The sequence below is a fragment of the Desmodus rotundus genome, chromosome 1 (assembly GCF_022682495.2).
Source record: "Desmodus rotundus isolate HL8 chromosome 1, HLdesRot8A.1, whole genome shotgun sequence".
In the NCBI taxonomy this organism is placed as follows: domain Eukaryota; kingdom Metazoa; phylum Chordata; class Mammalia; order Chiroptera; family Phyllostomidae; genus Desmodus; species Desmodus rotundus.
Genome location: NC_071387.1, coordinates 177,646,577 through 177,674,091, shown reverse-complemented (window position 1 = coordinate 177,674,091; position 27,515 = coordinate 177,646,577). Strand labels below are relative to the sequence as shown.

General features: G+C 44.3%; 1 protein-coding gene across 1 annotated transcript; it reads right to left on the bottom strand.

Moving 5' to 3' along the window:
- Positions 1-193: 193 nt before the first annotated feature.
- Positions 194-27,514, bottom strand: SDHA (succinate dehydrogenase complex flavoprotein subunit A). The gene is made up of 15 exons (XM_024578440.3): positions 27,360-27,514; positions 22,040-22,126; positions 20,819-20,980; positions 18,738-18,881; positions 18,129-18,293; positions 16,738-16,886; positions 15,736-15,860; positions 13,360-13,528; positions 12,353-12,548; positions 11,372-11,543; positions 8,677-8,795; positions 3,901-4,012; positions 3,662-3,792; positions 1,764-1,877; positions 194-527 (listed from the first exon to the last, which is right to left on the bottom strand). Exons 1-15 carry the CDS (start codon positions 27,420-27,422, stop codon positions 441-443), a joined length of 1,995 nt encoding a protein of 664 aa, XP_024434208.2. The 5' UTR covers positions 27,423-27,514; the 3' UTR covers positions 194-440.
- Position 27,515: the final 1 nt, after the last annotated feature.

Here is a 27,515-nt window from a genome sequence, read left to right as displayed (position 1 = left end):
ACTGGTGACCGCTAGTGACACCTGAAAGAAGTGGGGAGGGAAGAAATCCATTTAAATTCACATCGGTTTCATTTAGTATTTAGTTATTTAAATGCTTTAGGACATATGTTCACACAAGAAACCATCTGTTTATTAAGAAAAAGTAGGAAATGTTTGTGAAAGTGGGGAGGCAAGATACCCATTTACATCCACCTCAGTTTGTAACTTACGTTTTATTTAAGAATCCTGCCAACTTTCATTATTTCACAAAAATGAACCAAGGGATAAAGGTAAGCGTAAGCTGTTTGGCTTTAATTACTGGCAAGTTGCTGACCACTGGGTAGACAATCTCCATTGTGACGGCACTCCTTATTCACTAGAGCGGCGATTTTTCATACGGTTTCGTTCTGAACAGGTGAGCTATGATACATAATTACAAAAGCAGGTCAACTCCAGTCTCGTCAGTAGGAGCGAATGGCTGGGGGCACTGTGGCGCAGTCAGACTCGTTTAAAGTTTTGTCAATCACAGGTCTGTATTCCAGCGAGACCTTAAACAGAAGAGTCGGTGGTAAGTGGGGACACAAAGATGTACTAACAGCAACTGTCTTATGCTCTTTTGAAAAATTAACTATAAAAATAGATTTGCAATCAAATATGCAGACACTGAAAAACAAAGGTATTCAGGGCGAATTTTTCAACAACAAATTTGAAAATGATCTAAATGTACAGCAAGGGACTAGCCATGTAATTAATTACGGTAAGTCCGTGTAGTAGAACACAGCAACTAAAATGACTACACAATTCTTGATGCTTTACAAAAATGTCCAAAAAGTAGATAAAACCCTGTATATACTTGTCATACTTGAATATCTTTATACTGTGTTTTCTTCCATTTTTTCCTACTAGTAACTGAGTATCTGTATACATACATAAGGGAAAGAATGTACACATACACAAAAGAAATATTTCAAAATGACAATAAAGGATATTTCTAATTGGTGAACTTATAACTTAATTTTCTTTATTCTTTTTGTACCTTCTGTACTTTCTAATATGAGCATGTATTTCTTTAATAATCATCAAAACCCCAAACATTATTAAAAATAGGGTCGTACTGAGAGGGAGGTCCGATATCTTCCTCTACAACCAGAAAATAGCCTTCATGAAAAAGTATGAACATGACTGACTGCCCGGATTAAACTATATTAAGTGATGACCATACAGTACAACTGGATTTCTAAATACCCAGATAAAGGATTAGGACTATTCTTACAAGCTAAGAAAAGCTTAGGGGTAAACACTTTGTATCTTAATTATTTCTAAATGTTAGCATGTTGCAAAAATGCGCAATGGGTAAAACCAGGAGCCTCCACTGCAATCTCAGTGGGCCGTTCCTAGGACCTGGCCACCCCTCCTTGTCCCTGCTTGCTCCATGCATCCCCTGGGATTCCCTGGGGCTGCTTCCAGGTGGTCTGGCCAATGGGAGGGGAGGGGAAAAGGAGTATTTTCCTGTCCCACCCCCCACTCTCCATGGGGTCAGGAATCACCCCTGCCACCAGGCCTTGGGTGCTTATTCCATGCCCAGCGCCAATGCTGTGGAAAGCCAGCCCTTCTGTACACCCACCCAGGCTGGATTCTGTTTCCAGACAGAAGCCTGACTGACAGTGTCTCTTTCAGTGGTGTCTCAAACTTAGCAGCAGTCGATTTAAATCCATGGTGCTTCTCCCAGTTCATCAAATGCCCTATGTTAGTGAACATGTGAGCAAACCACATTCCCCACCTACCTTCCCAGTCTTGATATCAACATAGGAAAGGGTGTGCTTCCTCCAGTGCTGCTCAAATGGCTTCTTCTGCTGCCCCTGGATGGGCTTGGAATAGTCATACTCATCAATCCGCACCTAGGCAGAGAAAATAAGTTCGTTTCAGAAAACCCCACTGACAATTACACCCCAAATTCCTTAGTACTCTAACAGCAATATAACAAAACATGGAAAACTCATTAAAATGTTACATGAGAGACTGGTCTGATATGAACCTCACAACCCCTCAACAAGGAGGTCCCACTGCACTAAGCACACCTTGTTTAGAGAGCCAGGGCCTTCCTAGTCCATTTTCCAACCCATATCTGCCCCTCTATTATTCCTAATAAAAACCACTTGCGTACATCTCATCTAAAAGAATACACAGCATGTAACAGGGTGCAACTAAGTACCAGATGAGGGGAAGGGAGAAACATGAGGTGCCAGCCGCCAGCCTCCATAGTTACTGGTAATCCCCTCTCTCTGTACTAGCCCATCTCAGATCCCTACGCCATTACCCATCCCAGTTCCACCACAGCTAAAGGGCTAATGAGGTCAGGACCCTGAGGTCAAGCCACACAGCTGGGCAGTGGGTTTGCACAGGCAGGGACGGTCCAGAGTTCTGTCTCTGTGCTTTTATGTACTTAAAAGTTTATCATATACTTCCTCTTTGTCTTTTTACTCTGTACTCTGGGCGATTTCAACTTCTTTCAACCTCTTTTATTTAAACGCCTCAATCTTAGCAATTACAGTGGAACCTTGGTTCTCAAACTTATTCATTCCAGAAGGCTGTTCGAGAAGCCATTTATTCAAAAACTGAATCATACTCATACTTCCATGTTCTCTCTTTTGTCACCTGAAAGACGTGACTGACAATACAGGTTATTAGCATGAAAGAGCTGTCGGGGCAAGAACTAAAGTTTTGTTCAAAAACCGAGACATTTTTTCCACAAACAACTTGGTCGAGAACCAAACTGTTCAAGATGGGAGACATTCAAGAACTGAGGTTCGACTGTAAATTAAAATTTTCAAAATCTCTTAAAGAGAAGCTGAATGCTATTAAGGAGTAACTTGCACATGGTAGTGGATACAAGAGCCTCTTCAAATAAAACCCCAAAGATCTAAACACTTGCTGTTTCTGTGGAGCGAGGCAAGTGTGTGTGGGTGGGGCGGGGCGGGGCAGAGACGAGACCTCTAACCTCGAGCCACAGCACATTCTCGTCTAAGCCTGTAAGGATGGGACGTGCTCTCCCAGAGTGAGCAGGTTCTACGTGCTATCTGACTGAATGAAATGAAGCTTCCATGGCAGCCACAAGAGCTGCCAACCCAGAGAGAAGCTTCCAGTCCTTCCCTACACACGACAAATGAATGCACTAAAATGCATTAAATGAATGCATTTGCCCCAAGCTCCTCCGGTCATGACTTTTTGCTCTGATAAGCTGAGTGCTCTTTTCTGGCAGAATCTGACAAGTGTGCTCTACATAAATATCAGCTTCTTTAAAAAAAATAGTGGCCCCAAGATGAGGACCCATGATCACAGGCCCAGAATGATCATTTACTCATCATTTTAAATTTTCTGGCAACAGTCCTCAGGCTGCAGGCTGATCTTCAGCCTAGTGAGGAAAAGTGCACTCTGCCTAGAGATGCCAGTGTTGGCGGCAGGAGATGCTGACCCAAAGCCCGAAAAAAGTTCTGTGGTACAAATACAGTGAGAACACAGGTGTAAAAGTTACCAGGAGGAAAGAAAAGGCAAGTTTCTCAATTTACTTCTCTCATTTTACTCCAAATGGAGTATAATGTGGAGAAGCTGCAGGGTCTGTCAGGGACGGAGGATGCCCATGGGGAGGACAGCCGGCGCACATGAGTGTGTCACAAAGGCGCACCTTGTAGTCTTCCCGGGCATGAGCGCCACGTGACTCCTTCCTGGCCTCTGCTCCATAAATGGTCTGAAGCGCGCAGAGCATCAGGTTCTGCAGCTCCAAGGTCTCTACCAGGTCAGTGTTCCAGACCATTCCTGGGGACACAAAAGGCACCCATGAGGGACAGACAGGATGGGGCTAAATCATCGCTGCACAGGACATCCTGCACCCCAACCGTGTGCAGGGCCCTAGGGACTGCTCACCTCTGTCAAAGGTCTTCACGTGCTTTAGGTCTCCGTAGAGCTGGCTGACTTTCTCACAGCCTTCCTGCAACACGCTGCCCACACGGAACACTGCAGCATGATTCTGCATTGACTGTAACACAAAGTGTCACTGGGAGACTTTTATCCACACAAAGAAGCCCTGTCAAAAACTGCTGAACCTTCAGATTTTCCTCTTGTGCATTTCATTTTTTGTAAAATATTTATGTAAATGAAATAGAAAAACTAGGAACTCCACACCGTGCTTATTACTCTGAATTTTAAACTGAAGTGTTTTTTTTTCATTTGTGAGATACTCTCAGCAATTTTCAAATGTGCAATACAGTATTATTAACTATAGTCACCATGACGCACACTACATCCCCAGGACTCAGTTATTTTTAACTGGGAATTTGTACCCTTTGACCCCTTTCACTCATTTTGCTCATTCCCTACCTCTGGTAACCACCAATCTGTTCTCTGTGCCCATGAGCTTGGTTATTGTGTGTTTTAAGGTTCCACATATAAGAGTATATGGTAATTGTCTTTCTCTGACTTATTTCACTTAGCCTAATGCCCTCTAGGTTCATCATGTTGTACGTGGCAGAACTTTCTTCTTCTTATGGCTAAATAATATTCCACTGTACACATGTGCCTCATCTCTATCCATTTATCTCCCAACGTCTTCGTGACCTTGCAAATTGTAAATGCTGCTGCAATGGAAACAAAGGAGCGTGTATGCTTTCAACTCAGTGTTATTTCTTTGGATAAATACCTAGAAGTAGAATTGCTAAGTCGACAGTAGTTCCATTTTAATTTTTTGAGAAACCTCCATACTATTTTCTATAGTGGCTGCACCAATTTACATTCCTACCAACCATGCATGAGGATTCCCTTTCCTCCACATCCCTGCCAACAATTTCTTATCTTTTGACATAGTCACTCTGACACGTGAGGTAATACTGCATCGTGGTTTTGACTTGCATTTCCCCAACTCTCTGATGATTAATATTGTTAGGCATATTTTCATGTACCTGTTGACCATTCCTATGTCTTCTTCGGAAAAATGTCTTATTAGGATCCTCTGCCCATTTTCATATCAGATTTTTTTTTTGCTATTAAGTTGTGAGTTCTTTACATACCCATATATTAGTCCCTTATTAGATGTATGATTTGTAATTATTTTCTTCCATTCCATAGGTTGCCTTTTCATTTTGTTGATGGTTTCCTTTGCTGTGCAGAAGCTTTTTAGTTTGATGCAGTCCCACTTGTTTATGCTTATTTGCTCTGCTGTCAGATCCCAAAAATCATAGCTAAGATTGATGTCAAGAAGCTCACTCCCTGTTTTCTGTGAGCTTTATGGTTTCAAGTCTTACATTCAAGTCTTTAATTCATTTCTGAGTCCATTTTTTTGTGTGGTGTGAGACAGTGATCCAGTTTCATGCTTTTGCTTGTGGCTGTCCACTTTTCCCAACACCATGTATCCAAGGTGCTGTGCTTTCCCCACTGTAAACTCTTGGCTCCTTCGTCATAAATTCATTGACCATACATGCATGGGTTATTAGTCTACTCTGTTCCACTACTCTACACACCTGTTTTTATGCCAACACCATACCTACTGCTTTGATTACTATCGCTTTGTAATATAATTTGAAATCATAGAGTGTGATTATCTCCAGTTTGTTCTTCCTTTTCAAGATTTCTGTGGCTATTCGGGGTCTTTTGTGGGTTATTTATGTGAAAAATGACATTGTTTTGTAGGATTATTTATGTGAAAAATACCTTTGGGATTTTGAATGGAATTACACTGAACCTACAGATTGCTTTGAGTAGTATGGACATTTTAACAATATTAATTCTCACGATCCAGGAGTACAGACCCTCTCTCCATTTATTTGTGTCGTCTTTAATTTCTTTCATCCATGTGTTATAGTTTTTAGCATAGAGGTTTATCACCTCCTTGGTTACATTTACTCCTACGTATTTTATTCACTTTGATGCAAATGTAAATGGGGCCATTTCCTTAATTTTTCTTTCTGAGAGTTCGTCATGAGTATATAGAAACGCCACAGGTTTTTCTCTGTTGATTTTGTACACTGCAGCTTTAGTGACTGCATTTATCAGTTCTAGTTGTTTTCTGGTGGGATCTTCAGAGTTCTCTACATCCAGTATCATGTCATCTGCAAATAGTGAGTTTTACTTCTTTTCTAATTTGGATACATTTTAGTTCTTTTTACTTGCCTGACTGCTTTGGCTATGACTTCTAGTACAATGTTGAATAAAAGTGATGAGAGTGAGCATGCTTGTCTGTTCCTAATCTTCAAGGAAAAGTCTTCAGCCTTTCACTGTTGAGTATGATGTAAGCTATGGCCTTGTCATTTATGGACTTCATTTTGTTGAGATATGTTCTTTCTGTACCCACTTTGTTAAATTTTTATCATAAATGTTATGATAAAGTTTTGATTAAAGCTTTCGATACATGGTGGCAAAAAAGGCATAAGTTCTCTATCCTCAAGTACCCAAGGAGACAGCAGCTCCATGAGGGCTATAGGACACCTTCTCACCCCTCACAAGGTCAGTGTTAAATGTCACCAGAGCCAGCAGATGCCCCCTTGGTGATGCAAACTAAGAAGTGCTGAGATAAAGAGGTGGTTAGCAGTGGGTGCTGAGTTGGCAGGCTGTGAAGAGGCCTGGAGACCCTCACTGCTTGCTCTGCTGGTAATTCTGTAGAAGCTCCTCATATATTAAGTACCTTGAGAGTTTTACTGTTCATGCTCCTGAGAAATGTGATATGAAATAAACTAGAAAATTATTTTAGCATGAGGAGAAGCAGAATCTGCCTTTGTTTCCTATCATTTACTGAATGACTTTTCATCGCTCTTGAAAAACTCCTTCATCATATGCTAAATCCCAGCATGACGTGACAGGCTTATTTCTGGACTTGATTTTGTTCTACTTACCTAGATGTCTCTTCCTCTACCAATATCACACTAATGTAGTTGTATAATTTAATTCTATTTAGGCATATCACCTACTTCCTTGAAATGATGCACCACTCTAATGTCAGTTTTTCATTTCAGGAAGAGCAAATGAAAAAACTGTCTTAGAATCTAGTTACTTTTTCACTTCCTCAGTAGTCTAGCTTTTCCACACCCTTTTTACAAAGGGTGAAAAGGTTAGGTTTATTCAAGGCATTTAAATGGTTTGGCTGCACTGAGGATGAGATATTAACTTCTGAATGGATTACTGCAGTAGGAAAGCCACTGATTTTTGAATGAATCTTTTATCCAGACACCTTACTTCATTGTTGCACTGTTTTTATTAGTTCTTCAGTTTATTGTCTTGGAATTCTTAGGTAATCATATCTGTAAGTAATGATAACTTTATCTATTCTTTTCAATACATACCTAATTTCTTTTTTGTTTCTTATTCTATCAGCTGGACTCAATAAAAAAAAAAAAAAAACAACCCCCAAAAAACAAACAAAAAATATCCACCTGTCAAATGTAAATCCCACAATGTCGACTCTGGCATCTAGAACACTGCCCCTGGCACACAGTATTTGATGGGAATGCTTCTAGTGCTTCCTATCACAGTCTCCAATGGGTGTGCCATTTCCATTATCTGTACAACACAATGGTCGCGTCAGTCCTAGCTGGCCCTCTCTACCCCATCCCACAGAAGTCTGCAGGATATCACTTAACTGGTTCTCCGTAAGCATATTTCTGTTCCTTCACTCACGCTATTTTCCTTACCAGGCCATGAAGCCTCCCTGGAGCCCAGGCTCACCTGAAGATGGAAGTTATATGGCCACATGCAACTTACTTTTTTTTTTTTTTTGGTGGTAACTGTGCCACTAGACCCCTTTCAAAATCCAACTAAAGCAAGGGCCTTCTTTTCAGAAAATGTCCCCACACAGAAATTCTTGCAAATAATTTCAGGTGGACAGAGATCTCATTCATGGACCAAGAATCCCTGTATTAGAAGAGTTTGATAGATTCCTAGCCATTTTACATATTATTTTTATTGATCCAAACCTGTGCTATCCAATGCAGTAGCCACGAATGGCATGTACCTATTTACATTAAAACTGAAATTAAATAAATTTAAAATTCAGTTCCTTCGTCAGACTGGCTACATTTCACATGCCCCACAGTCACATGTGGTCAAAGATGTGGAATGTTTCCACCTCTGTGGAGTGTTCCAGCAGACGTGCTGATCTAAAAAGTAAACGCTCCGACAGACAGCCTACGATGCACAGATTACAGTGCCCAAGCCCGACCCACGCTCCCCTCTTCCTGACTTTGCTTTCAGGTATCAATGGCCCGGTATGAGGGCATTTCCCAGAGGAAGTGAGGTGTGATGATGGGATTAATTTCTCAACAGTGGGAAGTGCTGAGCTTAGAGGAAGACTGCTAAAAGGAAGCTTCCAGCTAGGAAGTGAGCTCAGACCTTCCTCTGTCCCTCCTCCTTCAGGCTGTGACACATACAGGACAGGGACAGCCAGAGATGGTGTGAGGGAAGAAGCCTGCGTGCGAGTGTCCCGGGGCTTCCGAGGAAAGGCTGAGTCTCTGATGCTGCAGAGTCGCTATTTACTGCCCTTGGCCACTACCTCCAGACTTCCATGTAGAAAAACATGCACTTTTACCTTATTGAATCTCGTTTTTACTCCTCCTTGATACAGCAAGGAATATGTCCTTCTGCTGTTTACACCAAACCCCAGAGCAGGGCTATCGACGCAACCAGTCTGCTCACCACAGAGTGTGTCCAGGTTCTTACCTTCTGCATGCTGAGTCGTAATTCTGATGTTCTTATGCTTCCATCAGCAAATCTCAATTTGTCAAGATTCATGACAGATTCTTCCCCAGCATTTGCTTTAATAGGGGGAACTTTATCTCCTAAAAAAGGAAAGCTAGAATTTAGATTCTGAAAAACATCAAGAAAAACCAGATGAAATAAATGACACCAAATGTGTATTATAACCTTTTAGGGAGTTTGGAAAATGCACCTATAATTCCATCTGGACCACCCTATACCCGAGGAACCTTCTGTTGACTGGGGGTCAAAGAGTAAACATGAAGACAAAATTTCTGGCAAAGAGTAGATGTCCCGTAAGTAAGTTTTAAATGAACTAAAGAGAAACCACCTTTTAAGTTTAAAAATTCAATTCATGCAAACAGACCTCATACCATTACTCTCTAGTAAGGGGAAGAGTGGCATCCTTCAGGACAGTTGTTCTCGGCAAATCTACCAACCCCTCCTTCCCCCCGCTGGCCTGGCTAGCTGTGTTTATATCTCTCGCTGATCCCGAACCTTATACCCACTTAACTACATCTCAAGGTTTGCTGTTCTTGGCTTTCTAAAAAGATAAATATTTTCAGTATTTTTAAGGCTTTTTTGGGAAGGATATTTTTAAATGCATTTTCTTCAGCATGTAATACATGCAGGAGGTATGAACACAGGAGACAAAGGTCCACAGATAAAGCAGGGGCACTGGCTACTCTATGATCTCCCTGAGCTCTTCTGGCAGGCTGGTGTTCCATCTGCTTTTGTTTTTAATGTTTTTAGATATTATCATTTAGCCCTGGCTAGTGTGGCTCAGTGGATTGAGTGCTGGCCTGTGAGCCGAAAGATCCCCGGTTCAATTCCTGGTCAGGGCACATGCCTGCATTGTGGGCCAGGTCGCTGGTTGGGGGCGTGTAAGAGACAAACAATTGATGCATCTCTCACACATTGCTGTTTCTCTCCCTCTCTTTCTCCCTGTCTTTGCTTCTCTCCAAAAATAAATAAATAAAATCTTTAACAAAAATTATCATTTAGTAAAACTGTTTTTTAGGTACACAGTGTTACACATTTTAATACACATACAGATTCCTGTAACTACCATAATTAAGATATAGAAGAGGGTTTAATCACATTAATATTTAAAATATTCATATTTTGAGGGAAGTAGTGGTACAAACATTTCTCCTTTCCTTTTTGAACTTTCAAAAGTCAAAGTATAATTAAGGTACAATACCAGCTTTAGTGCAGAGTTTTGTTTGGACAGGGAGATGCATAGGCCCCACCTCAAGCAGGACAAAGTCCCTGGCAACCACGGATCCATCTCAGTGGCTGGTTCTGCCTTTTCCAGAATATTATATAAACAGAATCATACAAATGTGGTCTTTTGAGCCTGGATCACAGGGCCTAACCCATCTGGGGTTCATTTGTGTTGATGCACGTATGGGCAGTTCGTTCCTTTTCACTGCTGAGTTCAGGACGTTTTAACTGCGCGCTGACCCTTCAGATACGGAAGTATAAGGTATGCTTCTGAAGCTTCCTTTTTCTCATTTTCAAAGAAAGGGAACCTCAAGTTTTCTGCTTTGCTTTGGAAGATTTGGTATCAGGCTCCCTGCCAGGGAAATGAGCACTGGAGTTGGACACGGCGGGTTTAATTCCTGCCACTGAGACAAGGACTGGAGAAAAGGCCCCGCCTCTGCGTTTCAGCCGGGAGCTGTGGACAGAGCATGAAGTGTCTCTGAACATGTAACTGTCCTTTTTATTATGTACATCTTGACACCTGCAGATACAAAAGAGGGTAGAGCATCTTGCTACGCTAAGGGTTGTGTTTAATTAGTGGTTAGCAAGACTGTACTGTTTTCATAGCATCACTTTCAGCAATTTAAAATTTGTACAAAAATCTCTGTTCGATAAGAACAGCGACACTGACACTGAAGAGTTAACACCAGTGAAATGTAAATGCAGAGTCGGGGCCCAGGAATCCCACTAGCCTTGCCTCGGGAAGAGTGTCTCCACCTCACACTGCTGTTCTGGACAAACGGGGCGAGGCGACCAATGGGAGGACCCTCTGGAAGGTCAGAGCAACTCCCCGACCTGTCTTAGCAGCACTAAATGTAGATCTATGCTTTCAGCACACAGTGTCTTCTCCTCTGCGGGTATTTAAAATTGCCACAAGAAGAAGATCACCACTAACACCTATTCTATCACCGAAGGGGGAGAGCCGTGACCCAGCCTTTGTTTTGTTTGCGTCAATCATCCCTTCCTCCTTTAGTTACATTCTGTTTTTAAAATGGTCTGAATTATAAATTACTTTTCTGTAAATACCCAAAAGTTATATATTCATTTATACCTATAGTTTAAAATATTTCACCGCAAGCAATTTATATCAAGTAATATGTGGTAAACTTCCCCTCCAAATAACCATTTTCTAATAGTGACTTTTCTAAGCAGAACATACTAACTGCAAAAAAAGTTTTGATCAAACATGTTACCCTCTTAACTGTTAAGATGCCCTACCCAGCTGTGTCCAGGCTCCAGTGTGCCACCATGTAAACCTCTAAATTTGTTTCCACCCCTCCAGGGGAAAACCATACTGACGCTGTATGACTAAGCAAATCTCCAATTACAGACCTTGACTTTGTAACCTTTTGCCCCCTGAAACGCCCTGGCCAGCTACTTGTAGAAAACGTACCGGGTCTACAGGACTCCGCGATACTCAGGGCACATGCCCGGCCAAAGACGACCAGGTCCAAAAGCGAGTTTGCCCCAAGACGGTTGGCTCCGTGCACCGAGGCGCAGGCAGCCTCCCCACAGGCGTACAGGCCGGGCACGACCTGGTCCTGGCCGTTCACGTGTCTCAGAACCTGCAGGAAAGGGAGTAAAGAGGAAGAGTGCACTTCGCATAGGCTCTCCCCAAGGAGCAGCCATGCTGCAGGTCAGAGCAAGGACAGGGTCTTCTCTGCCTGCAGGGAACCCTCTGGACCTATCTGCCCAGCCTCCTCCCTCTGCCTCGGGACACTCGGTTACCCCAGTGTCCCCAGGCTGAGGTCGAAGGACCCCAAACGGCAGCACCTGTGATTTCGATCCTGTGACTACTTCTTATCAGAAGCCTCAGCCACCACCTGACTTGACCCCCTTTATTCCCACCCTCTGATTCTGGATTCAGATGAAGGGTGCAGAGCAGGGTACGGGAACATTAAACTATGAGGTGGAAGACTTGAGTCATAATTCCGATTCTTCCAACTTATTACTCATTTACTAGTGAGAATACAATTCCGATTGCCTTACCTGAGAAGGGACTACGATAAAGTGATTGCAAAGCTCTTTGTGAACTGCAAACCACCCAAACATATTTATTAACTGTACAGAACACACAATTTACAAGGTCACTGTAAAAATAACCTAAGATCATAAAGGAAAAAACTGTAAATGATATCCATGACTATTTACTAAGGAGGGATTAGTAAATATTCAGAATTGTTATTAAGGAGTGAACGTAAAAACTGGAATATAAGTGAGGGCTTCCTCTGTTCTCCAGTTAACAGCAATTTAAAGTTCAGCCTAACAACTGGTACTTTTTTTGAGAAAAATATCTGCCTTTTCCTGTAAGCTCTAAAGGGACAACTGCAAGGCAGGCCCACTGTCCCCATCGTCTTCCCTGCTGTGAAATCACCTGACCCTTGTAGTTGGTGGGAATGCCGCCCATGTTATAATGCACAGTGGGAAGGACAGGGATCGGCTCCTTGGTGACGTCCACACCCGCAAAGATCATGGCCGTCTCCGAAATGCCAGGCAGGCGGATGGCCAGCTGCTCCGGGGGCAGGTGGTGCAGCTGCAGGTAGACGTGATCTTTCTCTGGGCCACAGCCTCTGGTCACAAAGGACAGTGCAACGTAAGTCAAAGAACAGTGATTACAGGAAAAATGACATTCTGGAATCATCGAAGCACATAAGGCTCCCCAGTTTTGACACTAAATAAAACTCAGTCATCTTGTCTTTTCTAAGCACCTATTATGTGCCAGGGTGGACTCCAGATGCTGGACACAGCCATGAACACCACGGACAGACATGCTGGCCTCACAGTTTGCTACACTTTTCTTGGGTAATGCATTAGAAAGTCCTTTTATGCCAAATACTCCAAAATCATTTGATTTCTCATATTTTTACATAAAAATGTAAAACCTCCAAAGGCCTATCAGCACGTATTTGACGTGTCACCACAGTAAGGCTCAGTGAAGAGCCTAAAGCTGCCTTGTTGAAGAACAAAAGCCCACACCTTGAAGGTACCAAAATGTGGGTGAAAACACAACACAACACCAAAGGCTCACGCACGACCTTCCAGCTGGGGTGGCCTATCTTACCTCTCCAACAACACTGTGTCTCTACCACACACTCACACTCGCTCAAGTATGTTCCAAACATTTGAGAAAGATTTAGATCAAACTGGCTAAACTTCTCAAAATGTAACTCTTTAGAGAAACATAAACTAACAGACAACAGCCAGAAGTAGCAGAGGCAAAAGCCTGGCTGCCTACACAGAGGTGGGGGTGGGTGCTGAACTCACACAGAAGCCACACCAGCCCATGTTAAAATACAGACGTGAACAATAGCCACCAAAGAGAAAGGAGGCTGTGCCTGCATGTACGTGCACTCAGACACCTTTGACGACAGTCACACAGACCTTCCTTCACGGATTTCCAGCGTCATGGACCGAGAAACGACGTCTCTGGAGGCCAGGTCCTTTGCGACTGGGGCGTATCGCTCCATGAACCTCTCGCCTTGACTGTTAATGAGAATGCCACCTTCTCCACGGCATCCTTCCGTGATGAGACAACCGGCACCGTATATGCCTGCAAAGAGCCCAGTTACTGAAATATTCATAATCTGACAGTGCTAGGCCTGTGCAAGTATTTCCTGAAAGACATTTGGGGGGAGGATGCTACAGGAAGGTCAACAGTGTAAGTGAGACAGGAAAGAGTTAAGGAATAGTAAGTAGGAAGTTTCTGTAACAAAGGCCCTGATAAAACTGCAGTGAGGAGGGAGGACAGCTGCCGTGGACAATGATGCAGCTTTGCTGAGTACTCTGGTTTTCACTGCATTTTTACCTTTAAGCACAACTAAATATATGTAGAATATCTTGTTTTGTTTTAATATTTGAACACCCTTTTGCACCCTGAAATTGTGATGACTTAGGTTAAAAAAATATACATACATACATACATACATACATACATACATATATATATATATATATATATATATATATATATAGAGAGAGAGAGAGAGAGAGAGAGAGAGAGAGAGAGAGGGAGAGAGAGAGAAAGAGAGAGCGCACACGCGTGCACAGGTGCTTGGAAAGTTTGTATCTAAAGTAACCAGATACCACCAGGCCTGGTAGCTCAGTTAGTTGGAGTGTCATCCCCATATGCCAAGATTGCAGGTTCAATCCTCGGTCAGGCACGTAAAAGAATCAACCAACGAATGCACAAAAAAGTGACAACAAAAAATCAATGTTTCTCTCTCTCTCCCCCTTCTCTCTCTTTCTAAAATAAATAAAAAACAAAGTAACCAAATACCAACAATGGTAATAATATCTAGCTAATACTTACATTGTACTTGCAATGTATAATGATTCTAAGTAATATTATCCCCAGTTTCAGAGAAGGGCAATTAAAACATAGTAAATTGCCCAACATCCCACAGTTGGGAAGGGCAGAGACCAAACTCAAGCCTGGCCACACATGAGATCTGCTCCCTTCTCCTCAACTTGGTCCTCGATGTAATGAAAATGAGGAATGCCAAGTCATGCTCCAGTTTTAACAAAGGTGACAGATACATAATGTAATTTGAGAGCTCACACTTTAATTCACACACCAAGAGTTATCTTGATTCTAAAACGAGAATGCAAATTCTTACATTTCACTTGCTTTTCAGTGTTCCTACTTTCAATGGCATTGAAAATAAACCATTTTCCAATGCTTTATTTCTCACACACTGAATAGGAAGCATGAGAAATGGAGCTCTAAATAAATCACAGAGGGAATTCCAAAGTCTGGTTTGAACTAGTAACTATAAAACCACCTAATGCATTATTTATTTCCATCCCTGCCAGGGATCAGAAAGAACACACTGACAAAGAGCACAGAGAAAACACAGGTCTAGCTCTTAACATGGGGCCACTGCCACCGGGTGTGGAGTCTCCGGGCTGACAGACCAGAAAAGCAACCCGGAAAGGAAGGTCAGGATGAGACTGATCTCCCAAGAGACAGAGTCGGGATTCACTTATGGATAACATCCCGGCAAATCTCTCAAACCTGCGATCCCAGCCGATGCCACACTTGTACGATCTGAATCCCACACCTGTAACGCCTGATGACCCAAGGCGAGCACATCTCCGCCATGACCAGCACCCTCACTCATCAGCACCTCACGGAGCCCTGCCTGTCAGAGCTACACCCTGATGGCACTGTTGCCGTGGCAGCCTGGTGTTCTCCCCACAAACTGAAATATGCCAGTGCCACTTTTCTGGTCACATGTGTTCCGCCTCGCTTTCAGGACATTCACTCAGTAAAACCTGACTGAGGTCCTACCAGGTGCCAGGTACTGAGAACATGGCAATAAATGAGAGAGACCTGCCCCTGCCTTCCGGAGCTGACAACCCAGTGGGGAAAGGGGCACAACCACTGCTTTACGACTAAGTACACCTGGCCAAGGTGTAGTTAAGACGGGACCTCCACTGCCGTGGGTGAAGCAGGGAAAGTCTACGAGGAAGTGACAAGTTAGGACCTGGGAGAAGAGAAGGTGGGTAAGTTTGTATAGGAACTGCAGAGGAGCATTCCATGGGCACTGAGTGCTGAGAAGACAGAAAGAGCTTCAGTGGGTGGAAGCAAGGGAGGGAGTGGGGTTTGGCTGGCATTGCAGGGGGGGTGGTGGGGGGAAAATGCAGACAACTGTAATCGAACAACAATAAAATAATTAAAAAATAAAATTTTAAATAAATAAATAAATAAATAAAGACACAAACAGCTTTGGTTCCACAAAGACAGCCCCATCCCACCTGTGGGGTGGAACTGAACGAACTCCAAGTCCTGGCAGGGGAGGCCTGCCCTGGTGATCATGGCGGTGCCGTCTCCGGTGCTGGTGTGGGCAGACGTGCAGCTGAAGTAGGTGCGCCCGTAGCCTCTGGAAAACAGACAAGCCGGCCCAGAGAGGGTGGGACTCCACACAGCGGAACCTCCTTTCCAACGGCACCAAGAGGACAGCAGCCCACGCGGCACCACCAGAGTTGCCCTCTACACGCACTACCCTGGGCAACCGGGAGGTACTCTCATTTGTACTCCAGTGCTTTTGTGATATCTGAGAGATTTCTCTTATGATAAGCATATATCACTGTTACAATGAAATTTTTAAATGTTTATGGTCACCTTTTTAAAGTGTTAAAATAACAGACAGATGGTATTAAGTGGAATTTATGTATTTTCATCATGTGAATGAAGAGTACTTATCTAACCGAAAAACCAGTATAAAACAGTATTCATTAGCCCTGACTGGTGTAGCTGACTGGATTGAGCACAGGCTTGTAGGCCAGAGGGTCACTGGTTCGATTCCCAGTCAGGGCACATGCCTGGGTTGTGAGTCATATTCCCAGTAAGGGGAGCATGAGAGGCAACCACACATTGATGATTCACTCCCTCTTTCTCCTTCCCTTCTCCTCTCTCTAAAAATAAATAAATAAAATCTTTCTTTTTTAAAGTATCCATTAAAACAAGAGATATTATTCCAAGTGTCACATGACTCTCTAGGCCTCAGTTTCCTTAAGGGTCCTCCCCACTGCACAATGATAATAAGACACTTTCTTACCCACCTCAGAGGCGGGTGCTACTGTTGCCCCCTTGAGAGAGGAGGCACTGCAGCTGACAAAGTGACTGCCTCACAGGCTAAGAAACAGCCTGTGTCTGAACCACATGTCCAAAACACCTCTACTTTTATCAGGATAAAAAACCTCTAAAACTCAACTTCCTTACAGAGAAATTAAATACAAAAAAAATTAGATTCCTACCCAGTAGCTATAACAGTGTTCTTTGCTCTTATGCGATGGATGGACCCGTCTTCTATGCACAGTGCGATAACACCACGACACTCTCCGTTTTCCATGAGGAGATCCAAGGCAAAGTACTCCACAAAATAGCTGGTGTCATACCGCAAAGACTAAAAACAAAAGAAAAAATTTAAAAAATTAAATGATCCCACATTTTCGATTGCATGTAGCATGTTAAGCCAACATTTAAGGCAATGCTGTTCATGTGAACAGGTTTAAACCTTGATGTGGTGTGTAACAAACGGATTGGGTAGACCGTGGGGAGTCCCAGGCTGGAAACAAGTCACAGACACGGAATCACACCGCCACAGTGCTGATGTTGTCGTGAAACAACAGGAAAGGGCTCTCCCCTTGGTTGTATGAACAAAATGTAAAGAGGTGCCCACATGTCAGTGCTCGTCAGGAGGAAGCTAACACCAGGAAGCGAATGGCAATGGGCTAACACATCCCTTTGCTACACATCCTAAGAAGTGTTCCAGGCTCTCTGGAGCCACATGTGGCTTGATGCCAGAGCTGGGGCCCATGAACCACAGGTCTCAACTTCGGCTGGGCTATACTATAAGGGAGCTGATAGCCACACACAGCCACTTAAATAAAACAAAACATTCAGCCCCTCAGCACACCAGACACATCTGTGATGGCCACACGTGGTGGGGGGGGCTGCTGGACTGGATACCCAGATAAGCATATTTCTATGGCAGCAGATGTTCAATAATGGACAACGACGGCCCATGCCCTGGATCTGATGGTCCCCTCAGCTCACAGAAGGGTCTCTCATGCAACTGTCAGCTTCTCACGTGACATACAATTCTGTGGGATGAGCAGGTCCTGTCACGTATTTGTCAACACAGTTGGCCAGAAGTCACTGGTGTCCTACCAGTGACTTCTGCAAATCAATGACCTGCACCATTTGTAAACAAGAATCAGAATACTATTATTCTGAATCAATATTACTCAGAATGTTGCTTTTTTGGCTGTGTCAAAGTTTGCCCTGATTATCTAGTGACGAGTAGCCCTCAAGCCTTGGTCCAGTTTTAACAGCTAAGTATTAAAGGAGTGGTGAAAGGGCCTTAAAATACGCACTCTGCTCCTATGCTTTCGGTGTGACAGGTTACAAGTTCAAACCGCGTATGTAATAATTATCGATTGAGTTTTCTAAAATAGACCTTTTCCTATTAACAATTGCTACACATAGCCTACCAAATTGTTCTATTGCTTTTTAAGGCACTACACCTTAAGCTGACATTCTGACACTCTGACGCATCCCCAGGTGGCCTGTCTCCAGCTCATCCCCACATGCTTGGCCAGAGTGGACCATGTCCCACCACCCCAGGCACCCAGGGCAGCCTCACCCTTCCATACAACGTGTGTAGCAGTGAGTGGCCGGTGCGGTCAGCCACGCAGCAGCACCGATGGGCCTGCCCGCCTTTCCCAAACTTGAGGCTCTGTCCACCAAAGGCCCGCTGGTATATCTTCCCATCCTCGGTTCTGCTAAATGGCATGCCGTAATTCTCTAGCTGTGAAACAAAAACAAACGCGAGTACTTTTATATTTTTAAGGTTTTATTTATTTTTTAGAGAGAAGGGAAGGGAAGGAAGAGAGGGTGAGAAACATCAATCAATTGCCTCTTGCACGCCTCCAGGCATGTGACCTGATCAGGAACCCTTGGGTTTGCAGGCCGGCACTCAATCCACTGAGCCACACCAGCCAGGGCTCACCTAGTACTTTAAAGGAATCAAGAAACTCATGGCTAAGTTAGTCTGAGCAACTTCAACCTGAATGTGCAAACGCCGTACTAGTACATTCCACGAAAACATTGGCACATCAGGGGAGAGAAATATTCCTGTACTAAATGAATGGCTGACAGAAAAGATTTCCCTTGTTACACTGGCCCGTCACCACCCTTACCAGCCAGCCACACCTGCACCGATACCATTACAAACAGACTGGGAGGACGTTACCTCAACCACGGAGGCGGGGGCCTGCTCTGTCATGTAGTGGATGGCATCCTGGTCCCCAAGCCAGTCAGAGCCCTTCACGGTGTCATAGAAGTGCCACCTCCAGTTGTCCTCCTCCATGTTCCCCAGAGCGGCATTGATTCCTCCCTGGAAACAAACACAGAGCACACTTAGGAGCTACAAATGGGAGCCCCACGGCCCCTCCCCGGGAACCAGAACTGGACAAAGCCAAGGACTCATGAGGGAACTATCTGCGAAGGACCTGACTGCAGACTGGTTCTAGGACTTCACTACCAGAGGGAGGTAGCATTTCAGGACAGATTCCAAATCAGGCTCCTCCCCTTACCGAGCTACTGATGTGGGCCCAGGTATTGCAACCCTCGGCCTCGGTCTCTGTATCTGTGAACAGGACATGAAGCCGAGCACCTTAAAGAGTTGTCTGGAGAACTAAGTGAGAGGTAACATGTGCAACACTTCTCACCAAACCTGGCACATAAAAGGCACTCAACAGATCTGGGTGATTCTATGACAAAACGTTCCTGACGGTATTCATAGGCATGTGTTGAAGACAAGAAGCACTGCCAAGTAATAAACTCCAAACTCACAGTCACCTCCTGCACCCCCACTTCCCTCTGCTCTGCATGGCCACCCCATCCCCGCCGTATCCCCACTGCTTCCACCCCTCAGAGGCACAGAAACTGCAGCTCAGGGACAAATGTGAGGCTCGCCTTTGTCCTCCCCAAGTTGAAACTGGCCTCCCCCTCCTCCTTAGACAATCTTTTTTACACAAGGCACATTTTCTAACTTACCTCTCTTTTTTCTAACTGTTACTCAATCGCAGCTTTTGAACTGAGCACACCCATGTTGGAATTCCTTCCCCACTTAGTGCTGCTGTGCCTCAGTTTCCCAAGTTATGTGTCAGGACAAACTGAGTCACTGGCAGAGTGTGAGGAACCTTGTTACTCTCTTCCTCCCTTCTCCAACCCCTCCAACTGCAAACCCAACGCAGCCCTGATAGAATACGTTAAGTATCAGAGAAGTAGCAGACTACAGAAATCTGGTACAAAGCAACACAGAAATACTTGGGCCGGTGCATGCATGCATGCTATTTATTGTATGGCTGCTGTTTGTAAGAAGCAGGGCCACAGGCGCCTTGTCTCCTGGGCATCCCAGAAGTGCTCTCCGGACTCTGCCGGGCCCCTACCTTATCTCATCCTCCCAACTACACCTCTTTTCTCAAGAACTAACATGCAAGTTAAGCTATCCTTTCGTTATTCTTTTTATTTTATTAATACTGCACTACCTAAATACTTCTTTTTCATAACATTATTCAGAATTATTTGTATTTTAAGACAATGGATTTGTCCTTTAAGACAATGGATTCTGCAAAGGTATAATTTATTCTTTAGCTCGCAAAGCATAGCTTAGAACAAAGTATCTGGACAGCCTGTAGAATGCTACTGGACACTGAATGCAGACTGTTCCAGATCACAGTGGCTTTTATGGTCCCCGGAAAGTCACCACATACTCTGTTGTCTCTATAAAGAAAAGATAGTCAACCATGATTTTGGAATACCACCTGTATACACCCTGCGCACACCTACAGTGTGCCAGAATGAAAGCACAAAATTATGAAACCACTGAGTAATTTTTACCTTACGTTTGTCCTCTTCCCTAAATCCAGAGCCACTGCTTTTCTGTCCGGCACGTTCATGCCATCATCGAAGCTCATCGCCACCACACTTAATGGGGACGCAGCAGTAACCACCAGATTCAGAGCAGATAGAAACCAGGCCCCCAGACGAGCCCATTTTGGACTGGTAAGTGCAGTAAAGAAAATTAAACCAAGAAGAGGGGAAGGGGGCTAGGTGGAGTGGTCACAGAATCCCTGAGTGTGACTAAAGCAGAAAAAGCTGACAACATGGCCCCAGGCAATGGGAGTGGGGGCAGTGTGGGCAGGGATCCCTAAGGGAGTGGGGCCGAGTGAGCGCCAGGAACACGATGGGAAGGCCGCCTGTGGCAGGGGGCTGCACTGCACAGTGCCTCGCAGGTGCCAAAAGCACTGGGAGAGCCCCTTTTCTCACCTGGGCTGCCACGGTGTGGGACCTGGTGGGGAAGAGCTTTGTAACACAGGCCGTGTTAAACCCTGCCTCAGAGAGGCCAAATGCAGCTCGCAAGCCTGCCCCTCCAGCGCCAACCACCACTGCATCAAATTCATGATCCACTACTGGGTATTGTGTAGAAATCTGGAAAAGAAAAATTCACCAGTCAATCACCCATTCAACTATGCTGAACATGGAGACTGTAGCTACAGTGAAAGGGCTTAAAGGGAATGAAAGAAGAAATATGAAAAGGCCAAGTACTCAGAGGGCCTCTGCCCTGCGTGAGGCTGATACCAACAACCTGTAGTCCTGAGATGTGCTGGGCAAACCCTCCGTGAAAGGGGCCAGCCAGCTCTACCCATACTGGGTAGAGCCAACCACCCTGTGGAGCTAGGAAACCAACGTTAGCTGGAATGCTGAAAACGTAAAGATACACCTCCAAGCAGGGAGCTGTAGACACAAACGAAAGCACCAACACAATCAAAATACCAATTATAATGTTGGCTTTCCTTTTTAATCATCGTATGTTTATTTAACTTCTTTTTTTGTTTGCACCTACATATATAGACTTACATGAATCTGAGCTTAGAATGCAGCGTAGATCACAACTCTCCACTGTGATCTGCGCGCTTCCCACGAACACGTTAAAATTAAATGTCGTTTTCAGTTAGATAAGCGCATTCCAGCTCAGCTGTGCGACGGCAGAAGGACAAGGACCACCACTCTACTCCAGGCCCACCTCTGCACTTTTGACTGACAAGGAGCCAACCTGTATTCAGTAACTACTGTGCGCTTATGAGAAAAGAACCTGTAGGCAAATTCCAGTGTCTTCAACAGGGAGTGGACAAGCCCACTGAACGCCGAGCCCACACGGTCCTGTGTGGGGCAGGGTGCTATCACCCACCACAGTACACACTGTGTGTCCGTCATTTGTCTTTCACGATTTTGTTGTTTTACTTGTTTAAATTTTCATCTGGTTTACAGATACATAACAAGTTAAGAAAAAATGGTAATATCTATGTTCATATTTGTACTACATTAACTACACTAAAAAAAAAACAAACCTGGGCATACACTGGAATGAGAATTTTTTCCTTTAAATAAGATCTGTGTATTACTCAAATACAGTAAGAACTGGTATAGCTCATTACCTCTCCAAGCCAAGAAAATCACTTACAATGGAACAAGCAGCCATGAACTTACTGAATCTGAAACTTTGGCAGATGACCTCTTATTCCCATCAACAGTGAAGTGAAAACCGCGGGGTCCCGTCTGCACTGCTGCCGGCCGCTGCGGAGACAGATGGAGAGCACTAAGTGTCTTGAAGGTACAGGGGACTTGTAATTAAAATGTCCTCTACTACCTTGTTAACCTTTTTATGTACTTAGGTGCTTCCCTTCACCTAGAAACCTCACCCGGGAGTCTGCACCGAAATCCGAAGGGTGGGGCAGGTGCTAAGGACCTAGGCAAGCCCACAGGGGACTTGGCACTCTGGGAAAAGCCATTCTAGGTGAAGCTGGTTTCCAAACAGGATACTTACTGACTCAGGCAGGTATACTTTCACATTAACTTCTTAATTTATGCTACTTAAATGGACATCTGGGACAATGGGAAGACATCTACATTGTCTAAGCAGCAGTTTTGCAAACAAGGAAACACTTTAATTGAACCCATCATAACTCTCTTCATACTGGAGCTCCACCCATCTGTGAGGCTTTGTGGTTCACTGGGAAAGGCACGGGACCTTGTTCAGGAGATCGATGCTCTAGAACAGGCTCTGCTGCTTGCTGAGACACTTAGGCAACAGTGCCATTATCCCTCCACTGTACGCACCACGATCCCAGGTCCAGAGATGCTCGCAGTCCTGCTCCATCACTCTCCACATCTGCACTAGGCTTCAGCCACACCACCTCTCATCTACCTACACCACAGGGCCACTCCCTCTGTCTGGACACTTATCCCTGGCCTTTCCCTAGAACCTCTACAGTTCTCCAAGTCTCAGCTTCATGGGCCCATCCTATAAACATGTACCCGAGAAAACTGGTACTAATGAAATCACAGCCCAGCATGAGAATCAACATTCTCATATACTAAGAATGGCCATTAACTTAGGGGATATATCTTTCCATTCTGAGGACTGCATTTTAGTACACTATTAATAAACCAATGAGTCTTAGAAATTACAGAAAGAACAGCTTTAGGAAATAAGTACATTCAACAATGACAACAGGGGATGTAAGGGATGCCTTCAAGTATTCTGCAATTTGAAGAGATGTTATTTATCCCGTGGGTTAAAAAAATTATCCTGTGGTATAAACAAGTGGGAATTATGGGAAGAGAATTTTGCAAAACACAGTATGAACTCTAACTGAGCCATGGCAAAGTAAATGGCCTTCCCTGCACGATGAAAGGACCGAGGCCAGGGCTCGGTGACTCGGCCTCCTGTGAGGAAAAGTCGCAGGTGGCTCCTACCTTTAAAGCTTCTTCTAACTCTGAGACCAAATGATGACTGGCACAAATATTTGAGTTTATTTTAATAGCTCCAATTACAAAGTGGTCGCTTGGATTTTTAAAGAGCTGGGCTGATAAGAACAATATTCTTAAAATGTCCAATTTATTTTTATTTTTAAGCACACTTGTTTTTATTGGCATAGTCAATTTAGTGTTTTCTTTCAGGAAATGAATTAAAAAGAACTAAAAAGAATAAATATTCCTCTGCTTCAATTTAACTTTTTTTAATGGTAAAAATCATATTTTAACAAAGAATGAAGTCATTGAAAGAATTTTAATATAACCATTCTTGAAAACTTTATGAAGTTCAATATAAATATAGGTTATAGTACCAATAAAGACAGTACATTCTGTAATATCAAATTAAAACAGAACAGTGAGATTTCCTAGGCAACTTCTCGTTAGGTAATTTCTTGTTTGGATATTCACATTGAGTAAACAGACACACACGTGAGTGACACTAATTTGTATCTAAATCTGACTGGAGTGGGGAGGGAGGCTGACTGTAGAATCTGGAGAGTCCAACTGTAACGCAGTTTCTGTCTTTAGATAAAACTAATTTTATGTCATTTACTAATCTAATGTTTTTTTAAGAGAAACCATCAAACATTGTCTAAAAGGGCAACATGAAGAATAGGGAAATCTACCTAAAGTACAACTAAAAGGCACTCACACCTTTTAACAGCATAAAAGTACAGGTGACTGGATTAGGGAGAACGAAGGAGAAGGGTAGAGGTTGATATCCTTGATCTAGCAAAGTGCGGAGTCCTCATCTAACAGAATGCACCTATGAATCGTGAACAAGAAACTCATTTGTAAGTACAGTCAGCACGACAACAAAATTAGCCAAGAGAGGATCTGAAAGTGGTTGCTTAACTATATTGGGAGGACTGAGAATGTGGGAAGTAGAATGCTATAAGTAAACTAAATCCTTACCAGCGAAACTCCATGCCTAAAATGGATACAGATGCACCCGCATATTAACCAGAGACATGGAGGTAAACACCAGGGGTCAATACCAGAAACAATTCAGAACTGACTTCATTGGGGGACAGGTCTGGGGGAAAAGGGGTCTTATTCATTTTCATTCATAAGGTCTTCTGCACTCATTGACTTTTTTCTTTTTTTTTATAACTACGTGTAATTATTTTCATTAAAAATTTAAAGATTTTTACAACAGGATGCTTGAAATACAGCTGACAAGATTGTAATACAGGCTGCAAGCTGTGGGCCCTGGTTCAGATGAGCACACACAAAGGTTTCACACATTACGTCACAGAATCCTCATTAACTCCATAAAGAAACTGAGTCCATCCGGGGTACCTGAGCTCTGGATTTGGGTCTGCCTGCTAGCTCCAGATCCTGTACTTTCCCTACTATCTAAGGACCCCTGGGGGGAAAATAATCTCTGGAACTCCAAATTAAGATGAATATCCAAGTTATATATCAAAACTGAGCCACAATTATTCAAGTGAACTGGGAAAACATCACACACAACACAAAACTCTATGCGACTGGCACTTATGCCAAGAAGCAAAACAGCATAATTCTAGACACACCATTAAAACATTCAGAACAATACATACAAAGAAATTAGATTGGACAAGGGTCTCAAGGTCCGGGCAGTTCTAAATGCTATTTCTTGCTAAATGTTATAATATAGCACAGTATTTTGCAGATGCAGCAGTAAAGAGGGTGAGGAAAGAAGTCAGACAACTGATTAATGAAGCAACTGCACAGAAGAAATCAACATGTAATTGACCAAATAGGGAATACAAGCAATGGCTAAGCCTCCCTCCTCCGAGGCAGGGCTTTAGATACTAACCCTGAACCCCCTTTCCTTTACTTGCTGTAAGTAAATAAAACTACCTCACCACAGCCACTTCTGGTTTTTTAATAGAGCACCCCAAGCACAAACCTCTTATCTGAAATAATCAGTTAACCAACAACTATTTGAGGTCCTCGGTTTTACTTTTCCTTTCCATTAAACTATTTGGAACAGTTGAAAATTGTGTCAGTGCATTAGGACAACTGGAAAGGAAATAATGGTAAAACAGGTTTGATAATTTTGTAACTTGAAAGCAGTTATAAATAATATTAAATGACTTAGAAACACCGCAGAATTGTACAAAATGAGATAAAGAAAAATTCTCTGTGGCATTTATTCAAGTTACCCTCAGTACCTACTTTCTGTGGACATTTCTCAGTTGGCACCATAAATTTTTTTTGTTGTGTCAAATTGATGCTTTTGTTCTTGCCAATCTTAACTGCCAATAAAAATATTGCTTGAGGGCAGAATTTCCACAGGAAAACCTATCTTCATCAAGATAAAAAGATTTTAGAAACCTAAGACCCTCTTTTGCGGGCCTACCTTGTTCAATTTTACCATCTCCATCTTGCTGCCACCTTTACAACCACCTAAACACCGGACGGTGGCGAAGATCCGAGGAGAAAAAGAAGGTAAAAAGCTGGCAGCTAAGAGCTGATTGAACAGCGATCGCGTCCAACCAGGTCAGTACCAAAGGTTTCCACAGTCTGACCTCTTGTGCTTAGAACCTTACTCTCACTTTCAGCTGTGAGCTCAAGCCAGAGGCCAGAATTCCAGCTCTGCCTGGGTAAAGGATACATTTGGTTTTCATAAACCGACAAAGGGTGCGTGGTGGATGAGGCAGTTCCACAGGCTGGAGGGGGTCTGAGACTGTGTAAGGAATGCTTGGGCACCAGTCCGGTTGAGGAAAGACGTTATCAGCCCTTTTCCAGTCACCACCAGTTACCAATCTGTCACTTCACTTAACAAGCAGGAAGCACTCTCGGGTCTGTTCATGTTTGGCGGACTGACAAAACCCCATGGAACTCCAGACTTCACTTGGACTCCATACCTAATCGCGTCTTAGAGCCCAGTATGGAAGTGGGGGCGGGGGGGGGGGGGGCGCCTCTGGGCAGTAAACCCGTTATAGTATTTAAAATGCTTTCCGGTGTTGGCGGGATGGGATGGCCGACTAAACCCTCTCACATTTAATGTAATGTTTAGTACATACTTCTCAAGGAGAAAACTGCTGGTATGATGTCAATGTTGAATGCCTTGGTTCCTACCGGAACTTGTAAGCTCTAAGTAGGTGGGTGAACAACCTCATTTAAAAGAACCAAATAACTAAATCCTTTACAAGTTACTGTGTTTACGGAGACCGTGAATTACCGATTGTGAAGTACTCGTAGGGAGTGTGTCTGACAAACCCAGCACGGAGGGCCCGGGAAAGCTACTCCTCCACCGCCTCCGCCTCCACAGATAACGCAGGAAAACCACTGTCCCAGCGTCCTCTCCCAAACGTGGTTTTTCAGTCACTGCGCTGAAATTCTTCGCCTGATTTTTAAAAGTGTGCACAAAGGACACAGCACAAAATCCAAAATGAAGGGCCTAAACTTTTTTGCTAGGCCTCGGTGTGGACACACAATCAATGCGTTCTCGAAAAGGGGCCCGGTTTTGCACACAGTTGAAAGGCAAGCCGAGGTGCGGCTGTTAGGCGTTTGTTCACCCCGCCTTGGGCGGCAAGGACGGAGCCGGGATAGAGGCCGGGGGCCACAGGCTCGAAAGCCTCCCTGCCACCCCTTCGCCCCACCGCAGAGCTGCGGGGACCGGACAGGACGGTCCCATAGGCGGCAGACAGAGTGGCCCACCCTGCTGGCCTCCGCGGTCACGGTTCTGCCTCCATCCCAATTCTACTAACGTTTTGGGATTTCGAGGCCCCGGGCACCTACAGGCCGCTACCCGCCTCCTCCTGACGTTCACGTGCTGGGAGCGGAGGCTCGTCACCTAGGCCCAACGGTGCATCCACACCCTGAACAAAGGAGAGATCCAGGGAGGCTCCGGGAATGTGACCTTCACCCGGACGCGGCCCGACCGGCTTCGGAAAAAGTCTGGCGCGGCCTGCAGGGACCTTCTGCCCCCACCTCAGCCCCCACCCGCTCTGCCCTTGTCCAGCCCGGGTCGGACGCGCCCGTGACGCCGACTCACCGCCCCATTCAGCGCCAGGCGCCTGGCGCGCAGCAGCTGCGACACGACCCGAACCCCGGACATCTCTACCCTCGCAGTGTACTGCAACCAGCCCCCAGGTCGCGCCGCGCCTGCGCACCTCGCCGCGCCCAGGGTCGTGGAGGGAGGACACTGCGC

Bases quoted from the DNA above. Each gene is read 5' to 3' on its own strand.
- SDHA (XM_024578440.3), bottom strand. From the start codon at position 27,422: ATGTCCGGGGTTCGGGTCGTGTCGCAGCTGCTGCGCGCCAGGCGCCTG. The intron at 13,529-15,735 runs GTGGGATGGGGC...GGCTCTTTGCAG, and splicing joins CGTTCAGTTCCACCCCACAG to GCATATACGGTGCCGGTTGT. The intron at 8,796-11,371 runs GTACGTTTTCTA...TTCCTTTTTTAG, and splicing joins CGCGGAGTCCTGTAGACCCG to GAGATAAAGTTCCCCCTATT.